General features: G+C 44.0%; 1 protein-coding gene across 1 annotated transcript in view; it reads right to left on the bottom strand.

Annotated features, from left to right (window-relative positions):
* LOC146611146 (protein kinase C zeta type-like) overlaps positions 1–9,975 on the bottom strand; it is a 52,488-nt gene extending 42,513 nt beyond the window's left edge. Inside the window, exons 1-2 of the mRNA XM_085344379.1 lie at positions 9,780–9,975; positions 4,526–4,611 (exon numbers count right to left, since the gene is read on the bottom strand). Of these exons, the coding sequence (XP_085200505.1) occupies positions 4,526–4,611; positions 9,780–9,966 (273 nt within the window). The 5' untranslated portion in view covers positions 9,967–9,975. The remainder of the gene's footprint in view (positions 1–4,525; positions 4,612–9,779) is intronic.
* Between the last annotated feature and the right edge of the window lie 16,155 nt (positions 9,976–26,130).

Raw genomic sequence — 26,130 nt, 5'->3', positions numbered from 1 at the left:
ACTGATTTACCACATGTGGAAAAGACTTGAGTGGTGACAAGCAGTGGGCAGCTGGTGAATACATGTGTGCAGCGTAATGTTTGGCTTCTAATAAAGGTTTAATCGTGTCACCGTGGCAGGATGGGTATTACCTGTAAGAGCTGTGGAGTCACTGAAAGCATTTTAGATTAAAGCTGTGATAGAAGTAAACGTGACTTGGTGTAGTGTGGGTTCTGTATGTTCCCATCTTCACAGCTGTGTGGGTTCTCTGGGGGTACACCAGCTTCCTCTCACAGTGAAAGACACACATGTCAGGTTAACTGGTCATTGTGACACTGGCTGTCGTGAAGAATGGGAGCACGGCTGCTGCTCGCCTACCTAAGGTGGAACCACCTCTGGTCCAGTGATGGGGGGAATGGATCGAGAGATTTGTGCCAGGAATCTGATGAAACCACCTGTACACTATCCCACCCACCTGATTGTGCCTCTCAGTCTACATCCTACCAGCTTTTATCTTACATCCTGGAATTCTGTCCTGGATGGTCTCTGGAAGACCTCTGCACCATATCCCCACTATCACCACCATGGAAACCAGTGAGCTTTTATACACCACTGCCACAGTAATGCCAGAAGCACTTGAGTATAAGATAAAGCTAGAAATGCAGGCAGATGACACCCCCTGTGGAGAAAAGATCGCTGTCAGGCTGTTAGCAGCTGAGTGTTCAGCTGTGGTGAACACTGGGCTATCTTGGAGAAAGTTCAGCAGGATTACGACAGGAAACGACCGTGGATGGAATATTTCCTCCCACGTCACTCTGCCATGGTGGTAGATGTGAGGGGTTTAGGGGAGTGTTCCACATCTGCTTTTCATTCTATGCAGCCAGGCAGGAGACCTGTCTCTGCTCATCCTCTCCTAAACCAGTGGTAGTTGTGCAGTGTCAAATTCATTTACAGTTCTTAGAGTTTGTTTTGTTTTGAGTTTGTTTGTTCTGTCTCTGTGGTGAGTCTGGGTCCCAGGGTTTAGATCCCGTCGTACTGTTTCTACTTCCCTGTGTCAGCACGCTGTGTTCCTCATCTGTTGTTCCTAGTCTGTTACCTACGGGGTTTCCTCAGTGTATTCCTGGAATTCCCAGTGTTTCCCTTGGATGTTGAACTTTGTTTTGCCACTGTTTTGGATATAAAGGTTCTGCCAAGTTTGCCTCACAAATTTACACTTGGGCCCATTTTTTGGTAAATGGTAAAGGGACCGGGTCTTACACAGCGCTTTTCTACTCTGAGCACTCAAAGCACTTTATACAACTTGTTCATTCACCCAATCACATCCATTCACACAAGCACTTGTCTGGGTTTTCAGTGCTACCTAACTAACATTCATACACGTTCACACTCCGATACTCAGACACATAGTATCTTGCCAAAGGATATTTGGCATGCAGACTGGAGCAGACTGGGATCGAACCCGCTCTACTACCTGAGCTACAGCCACCCCGTGCTTTCATGAGGTGCTTTCACACCTTCATGAAAGCACCGCCAAATTAATTCAATAAATATCCTGTCTAAATATAAAATCTAAATCGTGGATATTCACTTTTAAAAAAGATGGGTTGTTCTTGTTCTATATTATACCTAACTATCAGAGCTGCTCAGTGAGTGGGTCATCAGAGGTGTGCAGGTATCTGCACATAGGCAGTAAGGGCTGGGTGCATCTCCCCGCCTCCTCAGCAGTTCCTATTAGGGTAAGATGCATTAGTCCCGGAGACTCTGGGCAACTGGTCCTGTTAAAGCTTCTGTACACTGTGTAGCAAGTCCTACACCTTTATGTCATTCTTAGGACCTCAGTGCAAATATTAAAGGTCCTGAATGGGAACATAATCAACATAATCAAGGCAGGGATTACACTTTCTCCTACATATTTGGTATTTTAAGATGAAAACTGGTCTTATTTGTATAGGCAGCAGTGAAACTGTACACGACAGCAGCATGAAGCGAACAGCAGCTCTCTCACTGTGACGATAGTTGTTGTATGTCACTATTAGAGATGGCACGATACCACTTTTTTATGTCCGATACCGATATCATAAATTTGGATATCTGCCGATACCGATATGAATCCGATATAGTGTTTTTTAATCAACAAAACTGTTTTTTAAATATCTTGCTGCATTTTGTATAAGTTCATACTCAAGTTTAAAACAACAACTACACTAAAGCTATTCTGTTATACCTGTATGCAAAAAAAAATATTTCATAGTTCAGCAATACTGATCAATCTAATAAACTTAAACCTACACCATCCTCCCTATTCTGGTATTTTAAAGAGTACTTAGCATAAATATTAAGCAACCTAACTAATAGGGTTCCAACTCCCAGCAACAACAAAAATAAATAAATAAAAAATAGGGAACCACCCCTCACGCTCCACCTCATGATGCTTAATCGACGTAATCAACCTTAATTTGATGCAGTGTGAAAAAAAATGCACAGAAATCAATTATTTTTCAAGAAATATTAAATAGATTCAACATCTTTCTTCAACAGAATTGCAGACTGCACAGATGGTACCTTCCCAAAGGAAAAAGTACTATAGCTTACTAGGGTATATATATTAGACTTAATAGTTACTATATACAATAATGGACTTCTATTCATTTTGCATCAAATTAAAACTTTGGGTGTAAGATTCGGATAATTATTTATTAAAAGCTAGACATTTTAAATGAGAATAAGAAAGAAAAGTATGTTTTTGTGCCCCCTTTTCCCTGTTAATGCCCTATCGGCCCCCCTGGCTAAACTTTGCTAGATCCGCCCCTGCACAGTTACCAGCCGTCAGCTACGTAGAAAAAGATCCTGGTGTAGAAAGTAATATTAAATACATTCTAACAACAGCTGATCAAGCTTAAACGTGCTGCTGTTGTTCAGCCGCTGGTTTCCTCTTTCTGGTGCAAAGTGGGCCAAAAGCAAACTAGAGACACGGACTCGCGACAGAAAAGCCGATCAGCTGATCGTTAAGCAGTTTCATGATTGAAGTAGCAGCCAGAAGAGGCAGTCGTTTGTTAAGCTTAACGCAGGAATGCTTTACAAACATTCAGAGATGGACTTACACACTTGCTTTACTTCTCTCGGGATAACTTTGTCGGAGATGAAATGCCGGGTTGCTAGCAAAGCTCCAAATGCTATCCAGACCACCGACAGGTCCCGCATGCCACAGCCGCTCTATCACGTGATGCATACTGCTCCGACGTGCTAACGTTCTGAGGTGAGTTACGGCGTGTTGCAAGTTTTGTGAGGTGCTTTCGTGATATTTAATGGATCGGATTACATTTTTTATTTTTCTCCGATATCCGATCCAGTAATTTAGGTCAGTATCGGACCGATACCGATACGTAATATCGGATCGGTCCATCTCTAGTCACTATAGTGTATACCTGCATACAGTTTATTTCTTCATTGAATAAGGCAGAGTGCATCAGTAATACTAACCCCGAGAGCCATAGTGCTGAGCCAGCACGCTGCCTGCACTCAGCTTATCCACTTTCTGGTCCGCACATTAAGACCATCTCACTCCAAGCTGGATTACAAACCAGGAAAACAAGCACACAGCTCTGTCTGTGAAACTGTGTGCACTGATTGGAGGGCGTTTACATTTCCATGATCATGGGCATATTGTCCTGACACAGGAACACCAAATATCATCCTCTAAACCACAGGGCTGGCCTCATTCATCATCATGTTCGCTGAGGCAACATCAAATGGAAAACTATCCCACACAGAGACACCCACTTGTTTCCAGGTCTGAGCTGAGATGAGGGAACCAGCCACAACGAGGACACCGTGAATTATGCACCAGTGTTCAAACAGCTTAGCTGTGAGGTGACTGGGTTACCTGTCATCATTTAAATGCAGGATGTTTATGACACAAACATACCAGTGTAACACACTAAATCATGATATTTATAAATAATTACCACAAAGTAACAGTTTCCCCAACTAAACCTTTTATTTTCACAGTAATAGACAGTCCAGGTCAGAGCCTATATTCACCCTCCTGACACGTCGCTCAGCAGCATCTTGCACTAACACCACTAACTTCAGTAGTTAGCGGTCCTTACTGTGTCTGCTTCAGCTAGGTGCTGTCATTCAGGTGTGTACGTCACACCCTGTAACGCTCAGGGTTAAACACACCTGAACACAGCCTGACCCGTCTGGACGCTCTTTGGACACATGAGGCCAAAAATACAGCAGCACAAACACCAGTGTCAGTATTTGGTGACTAAAACAATCTAATATACTTTTTTCAGACAAGGCAAAGCTGCTAACGGATGCTCTACCAGCTGCAACTACACACACACATCTGTCGCCTCTTACTTGCTTCATATGTTGCAAGTCCAGACTGGCACAGGGCAGATGTTCATACGCACGGCTACAGCAACGGTTAACATTATATATCTCCAGTGGCTCGAATGACCCTGAGCGAGGCAGAGTGCAGCCGTTACCCAGTGTTCTCCTCAGGTGCCAGTGAGCATTAGTAAGACCTGAGGACACTCACCCTGTTAAAGCGTTTGGCCTGGAAGAGATGTCCGTTCACTCGGTAGAGCTTCCTCCATCTTCTGGCCCCCCGTCGGTAGATCGATTCTAGGAGAGAGAGGAAACGGTTGTAGAGCTGTAGCATGATGAGGGACTAATTGAGAGAGGGATGGAGGGGGAGCTAAGATAAAAGAAAAAAGTGATACAATCAGGTAAAAAGTGAGGTAAAGGTCCAGGTTTCATGCACAACATCAGAGTTTGAGCGAGGGGGGAAGATCAGCGTCGGGTTTCTCTACAGCAGTAAAAGCTCACACTGCTCTGCCTTCTCCACGCCCTCCCTCACCACTCTTCAATCTCCTCCCTTCATGTTTCTCCCTCAGCGCCTCCATCACTGCTTGTTTTACCCGATGAATAAACTCATCAGTACCTTATAATTCCTTTTATTCAGACGACACTGTGACGGTGAAGCTATTTATAACAGGACCGTGCAGTCAGCTAAAAATAAACTGCTGCTTCATTTAGATGTGTGAGAGCTGCTGCTGTTGGAAACAATATTTAACATTATTACAAAGGCTTTCCTGGGCTCATCAATAGTGTGACCGTCTGAAACAATCCTATCAGACACACTGTCATTAATATTATCAGGCTCATTGAATGGAATGAAGAAGCACTATAAAGACTTCTGTTTGTGTTTATTCTCTGCAGGATTATTTCATCACATTGCTGTCATGTGTGCTTCCATCCTCACACAATGCTGCTTTGTCAGATGTTGCCTCACCTGCTGCACACAAAGGTGTTGATGGCTTAATACAGAGAAACTCTTCTGGTATCCAAACTGGAGAACAACAACAACAACAACAAGTCCTCACATTTGTAATCAAACCGACCTGCTAACATTTCCAACATAATGCATGAAGCTGAGTCGTGTGGGCAGTTTTCTTATAACATCAACAATACTAAATCCTCTAAACTATGAAAGAATAAAAAAGAAACGTTACAACCAGTTATAAAAGCCCTGTTTATCAGTGCGGTCTCCTACAACCCGAATCCTCTCTGATACACTCACTCAAACCAACACTGTTGATACTGTATGAAAGAGGACTCCAACCCCCAAACATGAAACCGTATTATTGGCCACCACAGACTGCTACTATACCAGCCACCGCAGTGAGAGGGGTTATATGCATATAGCAGCTATGGGTGAGAAGCACCGAGTAGCTCACTGCAATAACAGTAATAATAGAAGACAGCTACAGCACAGTGGGAACAACAGTATGGAGCCAGCCCTGGGAGAACAGAGCAGAAGTGGACTGGTTAATGCACAGTCACCAATGACAGACGGACCTGCTGAGCTGAGGATGAAGATTGTGGTGAGACTCAGGTAAGACCCCAACAAAGAGCACAAAGTCCTCGTGCAGATACTTGCATATGTTGCCTCACAGATCACTCCTAGTACCAGGTGTCCATGAGTGTGGCTCTAGAAGCTGCCAAACACAGGCTCACAGCTCCGGCCAAGAGAATAAATCACCTGTTCTCCAAAGACCCATCCAGGCTGCACCATCATCCAACAAGGGAATAATAGCAGAGTCACCCAGAGACAAAAAAAGTCACCATCCAGTCCTCACACTGACTTCCAAACTGGTGACATCATCGGGATTTAAGCCTTTAGTCAGAAGACGACACCGTTTCCACGGACTGCTACACCACTCAACACGCTGTAGTCATTTTTACTATGGCTGAGTTCACCATGAGTGTCATTAACTCATCAAAATGTATGCTGACAGTTAGCATTACACCAGTGAATATTACCTGTGACCAGTTCATTAAAACAAAAGCAGAAATAAGCATGATGACATCTTACACCCACAAAGCTGATCTGTCCCTGTCAGGTCAGATACCTTCTCACTGAAAAGAACAATACTACTTTTCATTTCATTAAACTCAATCTTCATAAGACTTCATAGAGTTGTTACTAAAGAGCATAGTGCTGAGCAGCAGCATGTTACACAGCCTCAGGCACAGCCTGTGTGTGTCGCCTCCTGCAGTTTACTCCAACAACCCAACACAACCACCTCACCACAGTATGAGCCACAGCCATGTGGCATCACCATCTCCCCTCTCACTAATTATTCATTAGCTGCTCTCCCAGTGTACCCCCCCCCCCAATCCCCATCTGTACTAGGTTTCCAGTCTAGTTAGTTTCTCCAGTGATGGGCGTGGCCTAATAACGTCCTCCACTCACACATCTTTTGCCTCTGTTGCCATGGTAACCCATGCTCATGTTGTCATGAGGATGTCAGAACCTGTCAGTAAAGGTGCAAACAGACGATAAATCTTCTGAAAGCAGACCTCACCGTGGTGCTGAATCTGATTTCTACTCTGCGTCGTGTACACGTCTGTGCATTCTCATGTTCAGCATCACTGTGTGTGTAATATATAAAACAGTATTTGTGTGTTCATCAGGCTAAGGTCCTCTACCACAGGCCAGGCAGTGTGAGGGATCTGTGCAGCTGCTCCAGTTGTTCCTTCAGTCCCTGTTACTCCTCAGATTTTCGGTGTAGATGTTAGCGAGGTGGATCAGTGACTCCTGAATCGATATCCTTATCCACTCTTAGTGCTGAGCTGACGTAGGGGCTGACACCTCTGCAGAGCAGCAGCTGGGACAGTGCATCACCTCCATATACTGCATGCTTGTGCTGTTGCCTTGGAGCTGGCGTGCATGCTGTGCACATAGATAAAATGGGCACGCTGTGGTCACCATGGATGGTCGAGGTCAGCCACACAGAATTCTAATGTTTACTTTGAATTTCTGCAGGTCGTCCATGTTTACAGGCTTAAAGCTATGTGACTGGCTGATTAATGAGCAGCTGGTGTAGCTATCTTGCTTGCACGTCACTTTAAAGCGTGCAGTGTGGTGCGAGCCTCGTCCAAGCCAAAAATGAAGCGCTCGTTTCTATTTGCACATGAGAACCATAGAAACAAGGACTGAAATGCACCAAAGCATGACCAGCTTACTGGGCATTAAAGGCAAAACTGAAGTCACAGAGACCTCGTGTCACTAAAGTAGCCCTGCTGTAGAGTGACTCTGCTATGTTTAATGCACAAACAACAAGAAGCTGTGGCTGCTTTGGGTCTGTGTGAAGCCAGGCTGTGGAGATCTGAAGCACAAACAGGCCTCGCTCTTTACAGTTTTGTCTGTGAACTCCCTTAAATCTTCTTAAGCCCTCCAAAGAAAAAGAGAACCACTGCAGTGTGTTTCCATAGTTACCCACTATTTTCTTCTTACTGGTGGGTGAGGGAGATGGGGATGAGACACCACCACATGCTAATGTGGGGAGACGTGTGAGGAAACCTATGTGTGATTTAACACACAGCACATGCCCACACAATGCTAAATACAGTATGATTAAATCATTAAGTGCAAAGTGGTAAATTGCAACAATTAGCTCAGTGTGTTGATAAAACCATGAGACAGAAGGAGCTTCAACACACGAGTTTCCTCCTTTGTGCCATACAGACTTGTCGGGGGGAACCTTCATAATCAGAGCATTAATAATAAATATGGGGCAGCACGGTGGCACGGTGGTTAGCACTGTTGCCGCACAGCAAGAAGGTCCTGAGTTCAATTCCACCATCAGGCCGGGGTCTTTCTGTGTGGAGTTTGCGTGTTCTCCCCGTGTTTGCGTGGGTTCTCTCCGGGTACTCCGGCTTCCTCCCACCGTCCAAAGACATGCAGCTTGTGGGGATAGGTTAATTGAATAATCCAAATTGCCACTAGGTGTGAATGTGAGTGTGAATGGTTGTCTGTCCCTATGTGTTAGCCCTGCGACAGACTGGCGACCTGTCCAGGGTGTACCCCGCCTTTCGCCCTATGACAGCTGGGATAGGCTCCAGCGCCCCCCGCGACCCTGAAAAGGATAAGCGGAAGCGAATGGATGGATGGATAATAATAAATCAGTAGAAAGACTGATGGTTACAGGCTGCTGCAAACACTGCTCTGGTGTCTGTGCACCACAGCTGCACTGTGGGGGAATGTTTTATCCACTCAGATCCTGTGTGGGCCTGTGTCACTGACACGTGTCCCCTCTGACATGGCCAGGATCATTAGGACACACTCTCAGTTTCAGTGTTTTCATTCTCAGTGCACTGTATTTGATTACTGTGTTAACAGAGTGGCTCTACCACTCAAACTAATACATCACAATCGATCAATATTCAATTGCTGCGAATATGTAAACGGCTTCTTTAAAGGCACTGGCCCCAAAAGAGATGCTTCAAAGAATACACCTGCGTGTAAGCATGTGAAGGCCACCTGTGGAACCAGGTCCTGGTGTGGATTCAGGAGACAGATTAGACTGAAAGCTGTGTGATAAAGCTTATAGTTGGGCTGGATCAGGTGATCCTGAACAACCCCCTACTTATGGTGCAATATGCTTGGGCTGCTGAGGGGCTTCCCATGATACACTGAGCATTTCCTCTTTGCTCCTCTGTGTTTATAAATCGGTTAAAGTATGGCCGTCTCTCCTACAGTTTGTCCCGTCTCTACCCCGACCCTCTGTCCTGAGCCTGCTTCTGCCGCAGGTTTCTTCCTCTTACACGGTAGTTTTTCCTTCCCACTGTCAACAACTGCTTGCTAATGATTTGCTTTCTAATACTGCAGGGTCTTTACCTTACAATATAAAGTGGCTTGAGGCAAGAACTGAGTTGAATTTAAAATGACAGCCTGACTCGACTCCTAGCCTCGGACACAGCAGGAGCACATCTCAGTCAGCCAGTGAAAAGATCATGTGCTTGGTAAAGTAAGAGTATTGTTGAAGGAACTAGTAGATGCATAGTGCTGGAGAACGAGGGTAATGTTAACCTGAGAGTTAGCATGATGCCCCTGTCAGCATCGTGATATTGTGCAGTTTTAACTCAAACATTGGTGTTAACCACAAGATATGGTAAATAGACCAATGGGATTCCCCGGTCTCATCCATGTTCTTTTAGGTGTTAAAATTCAGATGAGCAGCTGTGAAACACAAACAGTCGACTGTGGTTAGAGCTCCATGCCTCCCATTAAAGAACCATCACAGGACCTCTCACAGCCCAAATGTGCTGTAAACTCTGCTACACTTCACTTGCACTGACTGGCAAAGCTTCAAAGAGCTGACCTAGTACAGCATACCCCTGAGGAGAACAAGTGTTGCATTGTCCCACATTTCTGCCAAGGTGATAGTAAGAATGGCCCAAAGTGAATGAGCAAAGCAGAGCAGGCGAATCAAACGATACCATACCTCCAGATGCAAAGGCCAAAGCACACAGTCCCGCCATCTTGTCCACTGGAGGGATGAAGACGAGCAGACAGCCTATCGGAGATATACTGTGACTTACGCAGCGAGCTGTGGAGCAGGAGAGCAGGGTGGTACTACCAAATCTCTCCAGAACAGGACATTTACAAGGGTTTGACTCACTTCCAGACATTGTTCCTCTCACTAACAGGAAAGTAGCAGCATATACGTTACCAACAACACCCACCCCTCCCCTCAGACTCGCGCAGAAAAAAGGAAACAGCGAGCTTTAAGAGTCAAACTGATTGTTTTCACTGACTCTTAAAGGAATTAGCAGCAGCGTTCATCAGCGACACAGCGAGCACGTTCTCAGGAAATACAGACCGACTGGGCCAAGTTACTCTCTGCTGCCAGTTTTTAAGGCTGTTACATAAAGCGAGGCTATTATTGGCTCCCAAAGAAGCTGAAGCAGATCAATAAAACAGCCCCGAGGTATTTTTGACACCGTTAGACCGTCTGTGATAACACAACAGACTTACTGTGCTGGAAGAGAAGGAGACAAAACTACACAACAAAGTCCCATAAAATCTTCATTATTATTATCATTATTATTATGGGATTATTATGGACAACTTTATACGAACTTTCTACGGAATCAAATGAACTGTGACAATATGAACTGTTTATGTATTATTTATGTATGAGCAGTTTTTATTCAGGAGCCACCTTTGAATCTTATCCTGAGATAATCACAGATGCAGGGCGTGTCCTCAGGTTTGTTTGCTGCACCCTCTGCTGTTAAAGCAAACACTCGCCAACATGCTGCCTTAGAAATCTGTGAAAAGTTCTTGTTTCATAAAAGAATATGTGAGCATGGTGTGATTGGGAACTTCAGCCTATGAAACAAATTTAAGCATGTATGAACTTATAAATGCTCATCGTAGTCAACAACACAGATCGTTTCCAGCGGTACCTTCAAAGTGTCTGTTTTAAAGTCGGATGCTCAGTCTGTCGTGCTCAGTGATGCATCTCAGCCGTAACATCTGAATAAATGACTTTCAGCAGGAACACAGCGTGTAGAGCGTGTACGGGAACTTAAGTAAAGCCATCAAGTCAAAAAGCTGAAATACAGACACAGCCTTACTCCTGGTCCCAACTGAGGATAGGGAGACACTGTGGGTTTGACACTGGTTGTACTGGGAACGAGGCTGTCAGAAAGACTCCCATACTCGCGGCAAAACAACACAGGGGAGGCGTTCAATTAAAAATACTTCCTGTTATTCTCTCTAACTGATATAATGAGATGGATCTCGTTCTTGTGTCTTTGCGCTGAAACCAAATGAAGTGTTCAACAATTCCACTAATTCCAGGATTAAAACGCTGAAACATCCAAACAAGCCATTTCCTTTAATGACATCATCATCGCTGGCACCTTCGCTCAGCCCTCGTGCGACCTTTCTCTGCACACGCCTCAGATGACCCGATGTGCTCCACGCTCACCTTACCTTTGACTCGAATGTAGAACAGCAGCAGGAGCAGCATCCCTCCAGCAGAATGTTCCGGCTCCTTCATACTGGGAATCTCATGGTGCTCTCCTGCTGCTGCTTCCCTCACGCTGCCTTTCTCCTCCTACTCCTGCTCTCAGCGAACAGCCCCGCGTTCTCCTCCTCTGTTCCCTCCACAGTCCCCTGTGGCTGCTCCTCTTCAGCCTCCTGTCACCTCAAATGAAGCTCCGTGCCATACAAACACCATTTTTCCTATTCCTTCTTGCCGTTGAGCATCAAATGTTTCTCACTGAGAAAGGATCACATCACATGACTGAGGCTTTTCACCGTCTGCACCCACGCTGCAGTTACAGCTGGCTGCCCACAAGATGGCAGAGCAAGCTCTGACTCCAGCAGCACCACCCTGCTCTGCAGGCAACACGTTTTACCCTAAATATAAAGCTCACCTCTATTTTTAGTGACTGTGCCTATTGCAGCACATCCTGCATGACACTTCCAGCCCTGATTCTGGACACGGCCTGAAGAGCGTATGTGACAATGTTATTTTACTCCATCATAAAAAAGGACTGTGAGATCAAAACTGTGCTGGACAAAGATAATTATTCAGTTATTGAAAGCACAGCGATCATTATATGAAGGTCAGCCAACAGTAATGTTTGTTTCTTTGGACATACGTTGGGTCAGTTCAGCTCTAACGCTTCGTGTTGTTGGTTTGCATCACTGTGTGGACCCCAAACAACTTTTAACTATTATTCTACTGAGACACAGAAGCAGCAGCGCTGCTCACAGAGACCATGAGACCCTTTTCTGTTTAATGCCACACGTTCAAATTCAAGGCTTCTGGTGAAGGTTGAGGCAACAAAATGAGTTACAATAAATGATCTACTTGGTGGCCACATGAAAAATAAATACATGAACAACTTCTCAGAGACGAGAGTAAAAACATTACCAATAGCTAACACTATCCTGCTGCTATATGTGTGTGAATGCCCTGAGCGCTGAGGCCAGCCTATGAGCTCAGCCCTGTTAGTTTTCTGCTCTGGGCCAGTGCAAAAACATTTTTATCAAACACAATGAGACAAAAACAAAGACGATGTCGTCAGATTCCTCAGCTGGGCTTGAGACACGAGAACGATCACTTCCACCTGTAGCATGAAGACAACATACGTGTGTATGCTGATCCAACAGGAAAATAGTGTTCAGAAAGCAACTGTGATGTATCAGGATGTGAGCAATAAACAGAAAACATCTGTGATTTGGCTTCAACACCGTTTATCAGGTAACAGCCTCTCTGTGACTGAACTAAGTCTCTGTTTGAGTCTCTGTGTTTCACATGTGAGCACGATCAAGTCCACCATAAGAACACGCTTGCCTGCCCGTGTTGCAACACCAGGGGAGGCTGAGCAAACATTTTTTGCATTCCTTCACAGTGACGGAGAAAGGTTATACACAGTGTTAGAAAAGCAGCACTGCAGAAGCGGTCAGTGCAATGCTTCCACTCTGAACGAAGACGAGCTGCACAAGAGGCGCTCTGCTGGGATGGGACAGGCTAACATCACCCAGCTTTTGTTCACATGACTTAATACTATTCACTGTCACACAGCTTTATTTATTTCACACTGATGAGAAACAGGATTGTAAAGTAACTTTTAATTTTGGACACCCTGTCAAAGCTAATGAAGCTAATGAAGTTCTTGATTTGAAGGCTGGACTAAAGTTATGGTAAAATCAAAAAGTACACCCTCTTTAAATCCTCGGGTTTTACATATAATGAAATAAAATCATCTAGCTATAAGCTCAAATGGACTACTGCTATAATATCATAACGCCATGCTGCACTAAGTCAAAATGCAGAAGAAGAAAGCACAGCTGTGTTCCACAGCTTTAGGAGCAGCGAGCTGCTGCTAATCAAATGACTTAACTAATCATCAACGAGCATTACAGCCACCATACGATACAATATTACAGTTTGTGGCTTCTTTGTAAGGGTTGCCAGGGGAACGCCTCTGTTCAGTACAGAGAACATGCAGCACAGGTTAGTGTTGCAAAGTGGCAACCCCACAAACAGCACCAACACATCAAACCAGCTATCAAGCACGGCGCTGATGATTTGGGCTTGAATGCAACCACAGGATCTGATCATGAACTCGTCTGTACAACAAAGCATTGTAGAGTCAGATGTGAGGCAATGCAACAGGACACTGATCCAAGCACACCAAGAGTAGTAGTAGAAGAGGGGGTAGTAGAGGGGGGCTAAAACTGATGAAGTCATTAAAAACCATAGGACACTGAATGACTGTTTTACTGTTTGAATGACTGGTGATTTTGAATTTTACAAAGACTCAGTCTGTTTGGACACATATTCATACAAACCTCCATTTGTCTTATACGTAGTCTATACAGTGGTTGAGCTTATTAGATTGCTTATTATTAGGCTGCTGAAACCTCGTAATGTTAAGAGCTGGAACACACGCTGCACATACACAACAATGTACCAGACTACACAAATCTTTGGTCAAATGCTCCTTTGTGTGTGCTTCTTCTGGACCAGATCAGGTGCTGGATGCTGAGTTCAGAACTTCTACAACAACAGAGCAAAGCAAAGTGACCTGATCAGGCATGTGGTGCAATGAACAGAGAAATTAAACATAAATGTGAGTAAAACAGTGATGCAGTGAAGAAAGAGACACTGCAGGGTAGATAATGGGGAAACCCAGAGTGAAGCTTTGGAAACCAGCTTGCTTAGCAGAGCAGCTTAGCCTAGCTCTCTTTGGCCAACGCTAGCTTCAGCAACACTATTGTTGTACAGCTTGTTTGTGCCAGCTGAAGGGGTTGCCCAGTGGGCGCACAGAGACCAGCCTTTTGTGGATTAGCCCTTTGAACAGATGTGCTCCAGGCTAACACTATTTACTGCAGAAGTTCAATAGTGGGACATGCCAACCACTTTAAATGCAGGAGATTCATCAGATCAGATGTTTTCTTCAATTAGATATTTGCAGAATTAAAAGTTAGACACATTTTTATTAAATTACATGGTAAATTGCCTGCATTTGTATAGCGTTTCTACTAGTCCCTAAAGACCTCAAAGCGCTTTACACAACCAGTCATCCACCCATTCACACACTGTGAATGTACAGCTACATTGTAGCCACAGACACCCTGGGGCGCACTGACAGAGGCGAGGCTGCCAGACACTGGCGCCACCGGGCCCTCTGACCACCACCAGTAGTGGTGAAGTGTCTTGCCCAAGGACACAACGACCGAGACTGTCCAAGCTGGGGCTCGAACCGGCAACCTTCCGATTATAAGGCGAACTCCCAACTCTTGAGCCACGATCGCCCCAGCAATTACAGCAAAGTTTTGTTTGGAAGTCAGGGTTATGAGAACAAAATATTGACTTTCAGTTACTCACAATTATGATCAGTTGTGACACCATCAGTATCAACAGTGTTTGTGGTGCTCCAGCTGCAAACCACCTCACCATCACCTGAAGCAGCTGAGCTTCACAACACTTTGTCTCAAGGTGGCAGTAAAGCTGCCTGGCTAGCACACACAGTAATGTTAGCTGCTCAGCTATTAGCAATTACCCAATAGCTATTAGCTAGCTCGGAAAGACACAAGCTAGTGTACTCCCAGTGCTGGTCCCAAGCCCAGATAACTGGGAGGGTTGCACCAGGAAGCACATCCAGCGTCAAAGCTTTGTCAGATGGAAAAAACAGATCCATCTGATCCATCAGACAGGGATGCAGCCAAAGTTATCATTACCCAATATTAGCTATCTGTTAAGCTGTCATTAAGGTAGCATTGAGTGACCATCTGTTAACAGTAATGTGGGTCATCAGTCCTGCCAGTTTGTAACAGTGTATTAGATGGGGTAACAGGATGACAGTTATTTGTGTTTAAATCTGTTGTGTTTCTGACTAAAGCTGAAAAACCAACAACTGAACAAAGAGTCAGCTGTATGTGATGAGCAGGAGCACAGTACCACCTCACACCTAACAACATGTTTCTGGATCTACACAACACAATTATAAAGTAACTGTCAAACAATATTTATAATACGATGTGAAAGAGTAGGAGCAACGGGGTGTGTATTTCATCACATGTCTGTCTGAACGCTCTGTGAATGTAAGGCTATAATTCCTTCACTGTCATCACATACAGACGCACAGCATTAACACTGTGTACCACTCTGCATACTGTGGCTCCTCTCAAATAGAAAACCTCACATCAGAAGTACTGGAATAACTCTCAAACTCACACCTGCGAGCTGGAGAGGAAACAGTGTGTCACTAACTCACAACAACTTCCTTCACAGCACAGCTTTAGTCTGATTACTCTGACTGTGACAACTGGCCTCTGTCAGCGGTATCATACACCACCATCTTTAACAGGTGTGTTTCATCATGTTTGACAATCAATGTTGTAACACTGGATTATTTATTCATTTTTACAGTGAGCAGAATAATAAATGAAGCTTGTTTTTAAATATCAGGCACAGTCAGCAGTAGGCATCATTATTACTGTCAGTCAGATCTACAGGTAGAACTGTTCAGGTGTATCAGGTGTCCTCAAATCCTGTCACACTCAGGTGTGTTCAGTTTGTCAGGCTCCAGTAATTAAAGGCAGTGTTTAATGTGTGTATGGGTGTTGATCTCCAGTTCAAGAGTTCTTTAAAACAATGCAAACTCACTACAGACCTCAGCTGGCAATGCTGTGATTGTGCATCTACAGTCACACTACACACGTTTCACCTGTAGAACAAAACTGCTGCTTACTAGCGGACACAGACAATAACCAGGCCTTGTGGAATAATCCTCCTGCAGAGCTGTGGTCAGTGTCTAACATGGTTGTGTCTATACTGGTTTAAGCGTCTCTTCATTGAAACCTTGGCTTCCAGTGTAGGAACGTTCTTGTCTTTAGACTTGGAAACAGAACCGAGAACAGCGAGTAGAACACAGAGCAAAACACGTGACCAGCAGCGCTGCAGTAAATCAGTAACAAGGTTGGTGTTAGCTGACAGCGATAACCAGTTTATGTAAGACAAACACTTCCTGTTCCTTATTCAGACTGCGTTTCCTTAAAGATTTGGACTTTGCCCACATTATGCCCCTGTGGTAATGATGTACAACAACTGCACAGGTGCAAACCTAACAGGTAACAGGTTCCCATCACTCTGATTCACGCTCCTTGTTTTTAGCACCTAAACTCCTCCCTTTCAGTTTTTTCATGAGCCTCCTAACTCATCAGCTCTACCTGGAGAAACTCATCAGATCTGTCAGAGAGGAAAAAGCTTCAAATATGCATAAATCCAAGCACAACAGAGCCCAGATGGCCCAGTTCTCAAAGCTCTAATCATGTGTTTCCTGCAGAACGGTCAGAGAGGTTCAAAACAGCTTCAATCATCAGCTTTTAATACAACATTTTCTTATCCGAAGGGCGACGTGACCCAAATTCTGGATGGATCAGACAACTGCTGTGTTACTTAAAGGTTTATTTCCAACCCAGTTAGCAAAAATAAAAAGAGCGCTCCTCCCAGAAGACCGTGACCACGGGCTTTTCCACTTACAAAAGATAAAATAGATTATTGATCTGAAGGAGGAGAAGGGTGAGTGTGTGTCCTAGAAAAACCATGTGTCTCTAACAGTGTCTCAGGCTGAGTGAGTCACTGAGCCTCTGTCAGGCTGACGTGAGATTAGAAACATCGGTCATCAAACACGTATCCAACCACGACACAGTGATATCAACTATTCACATTAAATCATTTCTCAATTTTTGTACCTGCGAGTTGTCCAAGCTGAGACTGTCCTCCCATTAAAACCACAGCTGTTTATTTATACCAGTCTATGGCCGTGTACTGGAGCAGCACTCGGAGACAGACAGCCATCCCCACAGGCTCAAAGGAAATGCAAAAAATTGCAACCAGGAAGAAACTAGGAAAGGAAACTACTAAGGAAACATGAGCAGAGGGCGGCTGAGGACACGAACACACTGAGGATAACCAGACCACAGGTGGGAACACGGCTCAAACTAAGGGGAAACGGAGACAGAGACTATCAAAATAAAACAGGAAGTGAGGTTATTGCTTTAGTTTTGACTATAGTTCTCCCTCTACAGTGATTTCACTGACTGACTGTTAAGCCACTGTACACTGACCCTCCTGCGTACACTGACCCTCCTGTGCCAGCCTCAACAGTGATTAGCTACAAGCCAAAATATCATTTATCCCAAACTGGACGAGCTTTTCCAAAAACACAGCTCTGCACAGGGAAACTGATGAATTAACATATCTAATATTTAACCAGTATTAACTCAGTGCATACCATGAAGTCAGCACACTGAGTCCTTAACAAGCTAACTTCAGCCTGCCGTTCGTCTGTTTGCTCCTCGAGGTGGCCGGGCTCTTTTTCTCTGGTCCTCTGCTTCAGGTGGACTGATGGGCGGCCGTCACCTGCTCTGTGCTCCTGGGTGGAGCTGTTCCTCCATCTGCTCGTCTGAATCAGATCACTGTTCATCGTTCCTGATGCTGCTCACTTTCATTCTCACCAGCCTCCTGCTCTCCACCTCTACAGGCCAGTTTCCACTGGACAGCAGCCCACGCCTTCAATAAGCTTTACACAGGTGTCTTCATCCAGAACATAAGTAAGAGATCCACACACCCACACTAACTGGAAACCTGCCTGACTGCCACCGTCGTTCTCTTCACCACGCTCGTCTTAATATCACTGTGTAAACTTTGCATTTCAGTCTGATTCTTGGGTCCAAATAATTCATCAAAGATCATCAAACTCATTCTAATAGTAGACAAACTGAGCTCCATGATGCATGTATCAGCATTTTTCAGTCAGGTTCATGAATCACATCCAGCCTTCGTTATTTCTAAACCAGCTAAATAAATGGTAAATGGTCTGTATTTATATAGCGCTTTACTAGTCCCTAAGGACCCCAAAGCGCTTTACATATCCAGTCATCCACCCATTCACGCACACATTCACACACTGGTGATGGCAAGCTACATTGTAGCCACAGCCACCCTGGGGCGCACTGACAGAGGCGAGGGAAATCACTGACATGTGTTAGCAGGATCACAGAGCTGCATCACTCAGGTTCACTAACTTATATAAACTGCTGTGTGGTTCCAGTTTATCCAGTTTACAGTGGTGGAAATGTGGCCTTGGTTACAGCTACAGCACTCGTTGATTAAAACCAGAATGGCTTTAATCAAGTGAGACAAACGAGTGCATCTGCATAAATACGAAAAGGCTTTTTTATATGAAAGGTGAGCTTCCCTATATTCATTACACTGAATCACACATTTTGTTTTACGTTTGCTGATTGTGACCCTGACGAAACACTGATAACTCCAGTTTCCTCCACTCAGGGGATTCCCATGTGCACCAGTAGGAAACCAGCTCCCCACCACTGAACAACACACAGACCAGCTGATTACATTAGTTCAGCATCCAAGAGCCGGTGTTGAGCCTGCAGTTTGGACCTTAGCACGGTTTAAAAACAGGGATTATTAGTGTGTGTACATACACAGTGACTCGTCCATACTAATAACTGAAGACATTACTGTCCTCCATCTTTTCTTAGCCCGTCTCAGAAGGTTCGCCTAACTCTTGGACTCTGGACATGAGGATCCATCATTATTCCATCAGAGAGTTAGTAGCATCTGCAAGAACGACCAAATCAACCATTCGGTCCAATCTTACCAGAAGTTAACACTCATCAGTTCAGCAGCATTAACAGGACAAAAGGAAGACCACTCAATGGAGACCATCTTTCCCTGGGTTGGCAGAGACAGGTTTACTACATCAGGTTACGAATCAAAGCATACTGCAAAAACATCCAAGACTTTCCAAAGAGATGGAAAGTTCCTCACTTATCTGAGCCCAACAGGGCATCTGTACAGAAGAAACAAAGAATTTTTATGTTCATGGTTTCTGGAGTCGTTAACTACCAAACAAACAAGAACCTACATTGAAAATGATGTTTTCCCATTTTTAGTGTCTGAAAATGGAGTTCTTGTTTATAAAAATGGCTTTAATTCTGAACCCTGAATCCAATACGTTTGTTCTCCTTAAATGAAAGCACTCGACTGCAGACACATGTTGACTGCAGTACTTCAGGACCCAGCAGCACACTGGTCTCTGGTTCCAGTTCCATGGTAACCATGTGAACACCAGTCTGTAGATGCACAGAAGAACAGCCCCTGTTACTGACACTGGCTTCCACACAGGAAATGATGACATATGGCTTTGCTGCTGATGCCTTATCACAGGTAAATCAAAGCAAACATGTTCTTCAGCCCTGCCTTATTATCAGTTAAATTACTTTTCAGTCCATGCATGAAAACCAGTAACACAATTCCATCAGCTCTGGCAGGCTCTGCATGAAAACCCTCCTGGAGACTGGAAGCTCTTATATGAAGAGACTGGTGCATCATAATCAGAGGCAGGCTGTGTGTACAAGCCTCATCTGTCTGCTCTCACAGTGACTCAGGCTCTGCTCTGACTCGATTTACTGCTGAGGGCAGCCAGCAGGAAAACATCAGATGCTAGAACTTCATACCAAAGTACTAAACAATCACACTGGGCTTCACGGCACCCGGGTCATACAGGCTGAGTGGGAAGACGATGGGATGACACCCAGAAGTCCCTGTGGTAGCAGAGGGGTGAAGATTTATTACCACATGAGGGTCTGCAGGTTCTTGTGTCCCACAGCAGGAACCCACAGACAGTCATGTGGACATCAGCAGACACAAAGTCACTGCAAATACTTCTTTACATCAACAGAATCACTGAATCTCTGCTTTTTATTTGTTACGCTTTGTCCAAGTCCCAGGAGACACTGCTGTGTGACCCTCTGTATTCTGTTCTGTTAACAGTCTGGCCATTAGTCTGTATAATACAGACCCTTCCTGTGTCCATCTGCACAGGACGTACCCTTTGCTACTATTTCACCAGAATATGCAGATAACTGTCCATCACATAGTCAAGCTAGGACAGCTGCATGGACACAAGAACACACAAAAGTATCTGACTGCAATTAAGCCTGAGAGCGTTTCTTTACATCTAAAAAACATAAAACAAATCTCCAAACTGAGCTGAGAATAGTTCTGCTACTGTAGGCCGACAGTAGAAGGCTGCCTCAGACGCATCCTGTGGACAGCAGCGATGAGCATGGGAACAACAAGAAGCAGGCAAGCCATCGACTTTTTCTCTGGTGGTTTGTGCACAACCTGCTGCTCTCTGACTGTAAGCTGATGGCAGACCAGCATGCTGTGAGCTCAGTCTGTGCTTCAGAAACACAGCCAGCCTGAGTAAGTGGAGGTTCTTCAGTGATGTGTCAGCGTGACACAGTAACCGCTGGGCAGCGTGTGTGATGCAGAGAAGCTGGAGTTTGATAACGCTGTTATTAACTCATTTAGTACATTAGCAATGACAGCTGACCATGTCCCAGCAACAGTTTGTCTGCACACATCGATAGCCAACTGTCACACTCATGAACAGCTGATTGTACTCTGACACGTTCCTTATGGACGGCTGCTATAAACACAATATAAAGTCTTCAACATGATCTCATCTTTAAACACACGCAGCAGTAAGATTAACCTGCTCAACACTGACAGGGAACATTTTTCTGAAGAAATTTAACTTTGATACACAGTAGTACAGTTTGATGTGTTCTCAGGTGTTTTCATCATGTTTTGTTGCTTCTCTTTCTACAGTGTTGTTTGTCATTTTCAGCTCATAGTAAATAAATAAATAAATATCTACTATAGCAGTAATTAGAGCAGGGTGATATGGCCAAAAATATTTATCACGATATATATTTGAAAATTTGCGATAACGATATAACTGACGATATAATTGATGCGAGACAAAATACAACTCCACAACCTTACTAGCGCAAAAAGACAACCTTCCATTTATTTTCACTTAAACAAGAAACTGGTTTTTATGTACATTAAAGCTTTATAAAAATGTAACAGTGCAAATGCAAATTCCTTGCTGAAAGTTTAACCAAAAGGCATTTCCAGTAGAAATGTGCTGACATATCCTGAGCATAACCATGTATAATATCCACTGAAGTTAAAAAGAGGTGCTTTGCAACATTAAACTGCAGCGTGCAGTACGTATTTTTCGGACCATAAGGTGCACGGGATTATAAGGCACATTAAGCGAAACAAAGCAGTCAGATAAATCAAACTTTATTAAACTCATTCTTCTTGCTTCCTCCACTTCTGTGCCATTGATTCATTAATGTTGAATTCTCTGGCAGCTGCTCTATTCCCATGTTGTTGCAGTATATTAATGACTAACCTCGTATTGTGGATGGATTATCTCAGTTGTTCTCCTGACTGAAGTTTGGTCCGTTTACAGCATCCTGCCATGTGATTGCATTTGTCTCTAACCATGAGGAACCTTCACGTTAACTTTTATAAGTGGAAAAGTGTTAGTGTTCGTCCTCCAGCTTCACTGTTTATGTTATGCTAACATAGCTGTGTCGCTAGCGAGCACGTAGCATATAATTATATACCAGCTAGCCCAACTTCAGTAACCCTACAAACGTCACTGCTGTTTAGTTTCCTGTCTTCATTTATGTTGGAAGTGATAGCAGAGCTGTACGTTTGATTTTTTTCAGAAAACTCTCAGTCAGAACATGCAATATCATGCTTAGGTAACTAGCGAAACTAGCGCGCTAACTTCCGCTAACTTCCTGCTAACTTCTAACTCCGTTAAATGTAATACATTTTGTTTTCATGGATGCCTGGAAGTTAAACTTCATAGTTACACCTGGTAAAGCAGCAATGCTGATCGTTTTATTAAAGATGAAAGAATTTAGACAGTTAACTCTTGGTGATGCTGCAGTGTTCGTTTGACCTGAAGCATACGGAGTTTAGGACCCAGATTACTCCCAGATTTAAGAGCATCTTAGTCCGACAAATACGACAATAACGACAGCCCGCTTGCATGTTCTGCAAAAAAATGTGCTTTGTCGTGTATCTGACGGACAAACACCAAACCAGTTCCACATCACTGAAGTTGCACCATTTTTACAAACCAATTCTGGTTCATCTGTTTCACTCAACAATCGGCCATGTGCGTATGAAAACAAAGGCACTGCGCATGCGCGTTTTACTCCCATTCTATCGCGATATTTCATTTTCCTATCGTTGCCTAACATTATACCGGTATTACCGTGAACGGTATAATATGGCCCAGCCCTAGCAGTAATAATAATTTACAGCTGTTCAGCCAGTGCAGGCTAAACAGGTAAAGGGAGATGTTTTTATTTGGGTGTGTCCTTCTTGTCGATAAGTTACTGCATCACACCATCAGATCACTGCTCACAGTCTATTCTAGACTTGGACGATGCTCAATTGAAAAATAATAACTGAGGTCTCATTTTTAGCTTTTCCAAAGCTTTCAACAAGAGACACAGAAATACAATGTAGCCACATGTAGACACTGTGCATTACCACAGAAGGAACAACAGTACCTCAGTGTCTGCACTGTTTGAAGGCCACCACTGTAAGTAAAGCTCACACTCACAGTGCCAGCTGCTTAAAAACATGGCACAGGGCAGGCAGGTCAACTAGGAAGCTACCAGCCTACAGCAGTGTAGTCCCAGCCTACAGCAGTGTAGTGCCAGCCTACAGCAGTATAGTCCCAGCCTACAGCAGCCACAAGTGGATTTAGGTGATAACAAGGTCCTTATGAAGACCGCAATGCAGCTAAACATACACAGTGCTACACTGACTGTTTCCTAGCTTATTATTTTTAGCCTTACTGAGCTTCTATTTACTGATTTTGCAGCGATTGTATCTGCGGCTCCTGCAGTTGGTTATACATGAGCTGTTTTGTACGTAACAGTTATTTTTTGGAAGAGCTTATTCTCTCTGTGAGCGAGGGTGGCTTCACACAGTGTAACTAATCGTCTCACTGGGACTGACGGGGCCATAAACTGATGCCAAGCCAAAATTAGAATTTGTTTGGTAAAACATCCTGATGTTCTTGTGTACAATAGCACACACTGTAATTCTTTAAGACTGCATCAGAATCAGACTCAGAATACTTTATTGATCCCTAGGGGAAATCATTTTTTGTTACAGTGCTCCATTATAAACAAACATTAACAGAGAGAGACAATAACTAAGAATAGCACAATATATACAGGCATATATATATATATACATATACATAAAAGTCACTTATTAATAGGGATGGGTATCGTTTAGGTTTTATCCGATACCGGTGCCAAATCGGTACTTTTGAAACGGTGCCGGTGCTTAAACGGTGCTCAAACCGGTGCTTAAAGAATGGAGAACACAAACTTTGTCCAAAAACCTCTCTTGTTCAGCTGGGGGGTTTTTTGTAAAAAGATAACAATGTGTGCCTTTTCTGCAGCTATGTGGCATGGTATCACTCTTGGCTGGAAGCAGTGCTTAATCAATGGAAAAAACACAAACTTTGTCCTAAACCTCTCATGTTTAACTGTTTTCCACTTTTTCTTTGGTCATTTTAGCCTTTTTGGCCAGGGTGAAGGGAGTATCTGCCATCAAACAAGAAGACAGCCGCATGTAGCTATGATGATGTTTGCTAGTTCACCTTACATGCATTAATGTAATAACGTGGTTAGCCTACTCAACATAAATTACACACTAACAACATTAAGCTACTCACGCAGAGAAGAACAGCTGCTGCTGCATCATCATCCTCATCATTTCTGCTACACTGGCAGGGCTAGGGCCCAGGACTCTATTCTTCGGGGTTTTGGGGGATGTTGCTCCGGGTCCGATAACTGGCAACCCACCCGACGTGCACGGTGTGAGGTCTCGCAGCAAGCTATCAAATACGGCGCATTTCTCGGCTTTTAAAAAAAACGCTATGCGTCGCCAGCTGTTTAATCGGATTCTTGGTGTTACCTCCTTTGACAGTATCACAGTATCAGCTTAAAGCACTTGTTGCTGCTGAGTTTGCATATTTTGCTGTGAAGTACAGCCAGACTTTTGACCGCTTCGCCTTGGGCATTTTTAATCTGTAGCTCTGCTTTAACAGAACGTACGTACCTGGACCCGCCTACTATCCTCGGAAATGTAAAATGATTGGCTAGAAGTGTATCACAGCTCAGGAAAAAAAAGCACCGAAATAAAGCACCGAAATGTGCGCTGCTTTTCGGTCTGGTTACTACCGTTTATGTCAGAACCGGTGCCATCATGGCACCGGACACCGGTACCCATCCCTACTTATTAATAAATAGCTGAAAAAAATCATAAGATTTACTGTCATCATTGGAATAACTTTATCAGAACAAATGCTTATCCTCAGTGTTTCAGTGAGATGTCCTATTGCCCAGCGCTGTCTCAGCAGACACCACAATGCATCATTCTGATAAGTATAGAAGCTACAGTGTGTTGGAGAGAGAACAATGGTGCTCTGCTGTGCCACAGTCCACGCTAACAAAGCTACCACTGAGAGCGTTTTAGTGTTGATAGATGTAGATCGAGAGATGTCCAGCAAACACACAGGCTTCACCCGCTGTAATCTTTAACATGCTAAATCTGCAGTGTGTCTCTGAAACTGATTCAGAGTCTGTCTTAAACCGGTCCTCACAAAATGAACAAAATTCTCTCAAATCTTTAAAAATCTGTCACTTGAATTTTCCTGAATATGTGTAACTTGAGTAACAGGTTAAGGAGGCAGCATTACACTGATATTGAACATCTGAATAATTCGGTCACAGACTACAAAACAATGGACACAAAGTCCATCTAAAGAAAAGATTCAAACGCTGCTCTTGTTCCTGAGCTGCTGATAATATTTGGGCTCTGGATTAGTCTCAGTCAACATGTGACCAGATGATTAAAGCTGCATGAAATTCAGCTCCATGCACTTAAATAGTAACAAATTATGTCACTTCTGTGCAAATCAAATACATCCAAGCAGATGTGGGGCGCTTCCACATTCAGATCAATGGCAGAAAGCTTCCCAGCTGCTTCGTTAGAACAAGCAGCGAGAACATATGGGTGTGCTGCAGTGCAGCAGGAGGCCTGACACATTACTAAACTACTGTTGCTATTTCTGGAGCTAGAGATGCTTAAAAGTGAAGAGGTGTGCTCAGAGTTGTGGGTGTGGAGCCTGGACATCCAGCTGCCTTATTAGAGAAAACTACAGCAAACTGAGCGACAGCTGAAATAAACGGTGACATATCTGTTAGGTTGCTTCTGCAGCTTACACAGAATGTCCTCCTGAGTGGACGATGAACCTCAGAACAGCCGAGCTTTGTAATCAAATCAAATTTCTAAATCCTGTTAACAAATCAGTTCATACAGAAATCCATCCATTTGATTGGACGGCAGAGAACCAGGTCAGAGTTTAAAACCTGAAGAGAGCATGTGAAGCACCTTCCATGGCCAGGGTTACCTTCATTGATCTGATGCACAGAGACAGATAATACAAAGTACAATTAATAGTTTCATCATGACGAAACTGAACCAGGTTGTTTTAGCCACATCTAAATAGCTGCACTGATAAACATCTGCAGGAGAAGAGATGTTTGCAAACCCATCTATACACACACTTATTAATACAAAAGTATGAGCTCATTCTCTATTTGCTGGCAGCAATACGTCTTTAAAAACAGTTGGGATGTGGCAACTGTGACAGAAAACTGACAGTTTCAGTGTTTGGCTCGTCCTCTATAGTATAACAGCAGGACGCCAGGTGAATGCCTGTGATAGGCGGGTCCTCACTGCATAGAAACAGACGTGAGGTAAGTCACTGCATGAGCTCAGGAACGGTTCCAGAAATCACAGTGTGTGAACATGTGTGATGTAACATCAC

Source organism: Diplotaxodon limnothrissa, linkage group LG20 (assembly GCF_057381915.1).
Source record: "Diplotaxodon limnothrissa isolate DT_005_m linkage group LG20, D_limnothrissa_male_GT1.1, whole genome shotgun sequence".
Classification (NCBI taxonomy): Eukaryota; Metazoa; Chordata; class Actinopteri; order Cichliformes; family Cichlidae; genus Diplotaxodon; species Diplotaxodon limnothrissa.
This window is presented reverse-complemented; position numbering and strand designations above follow the sequence as displayed.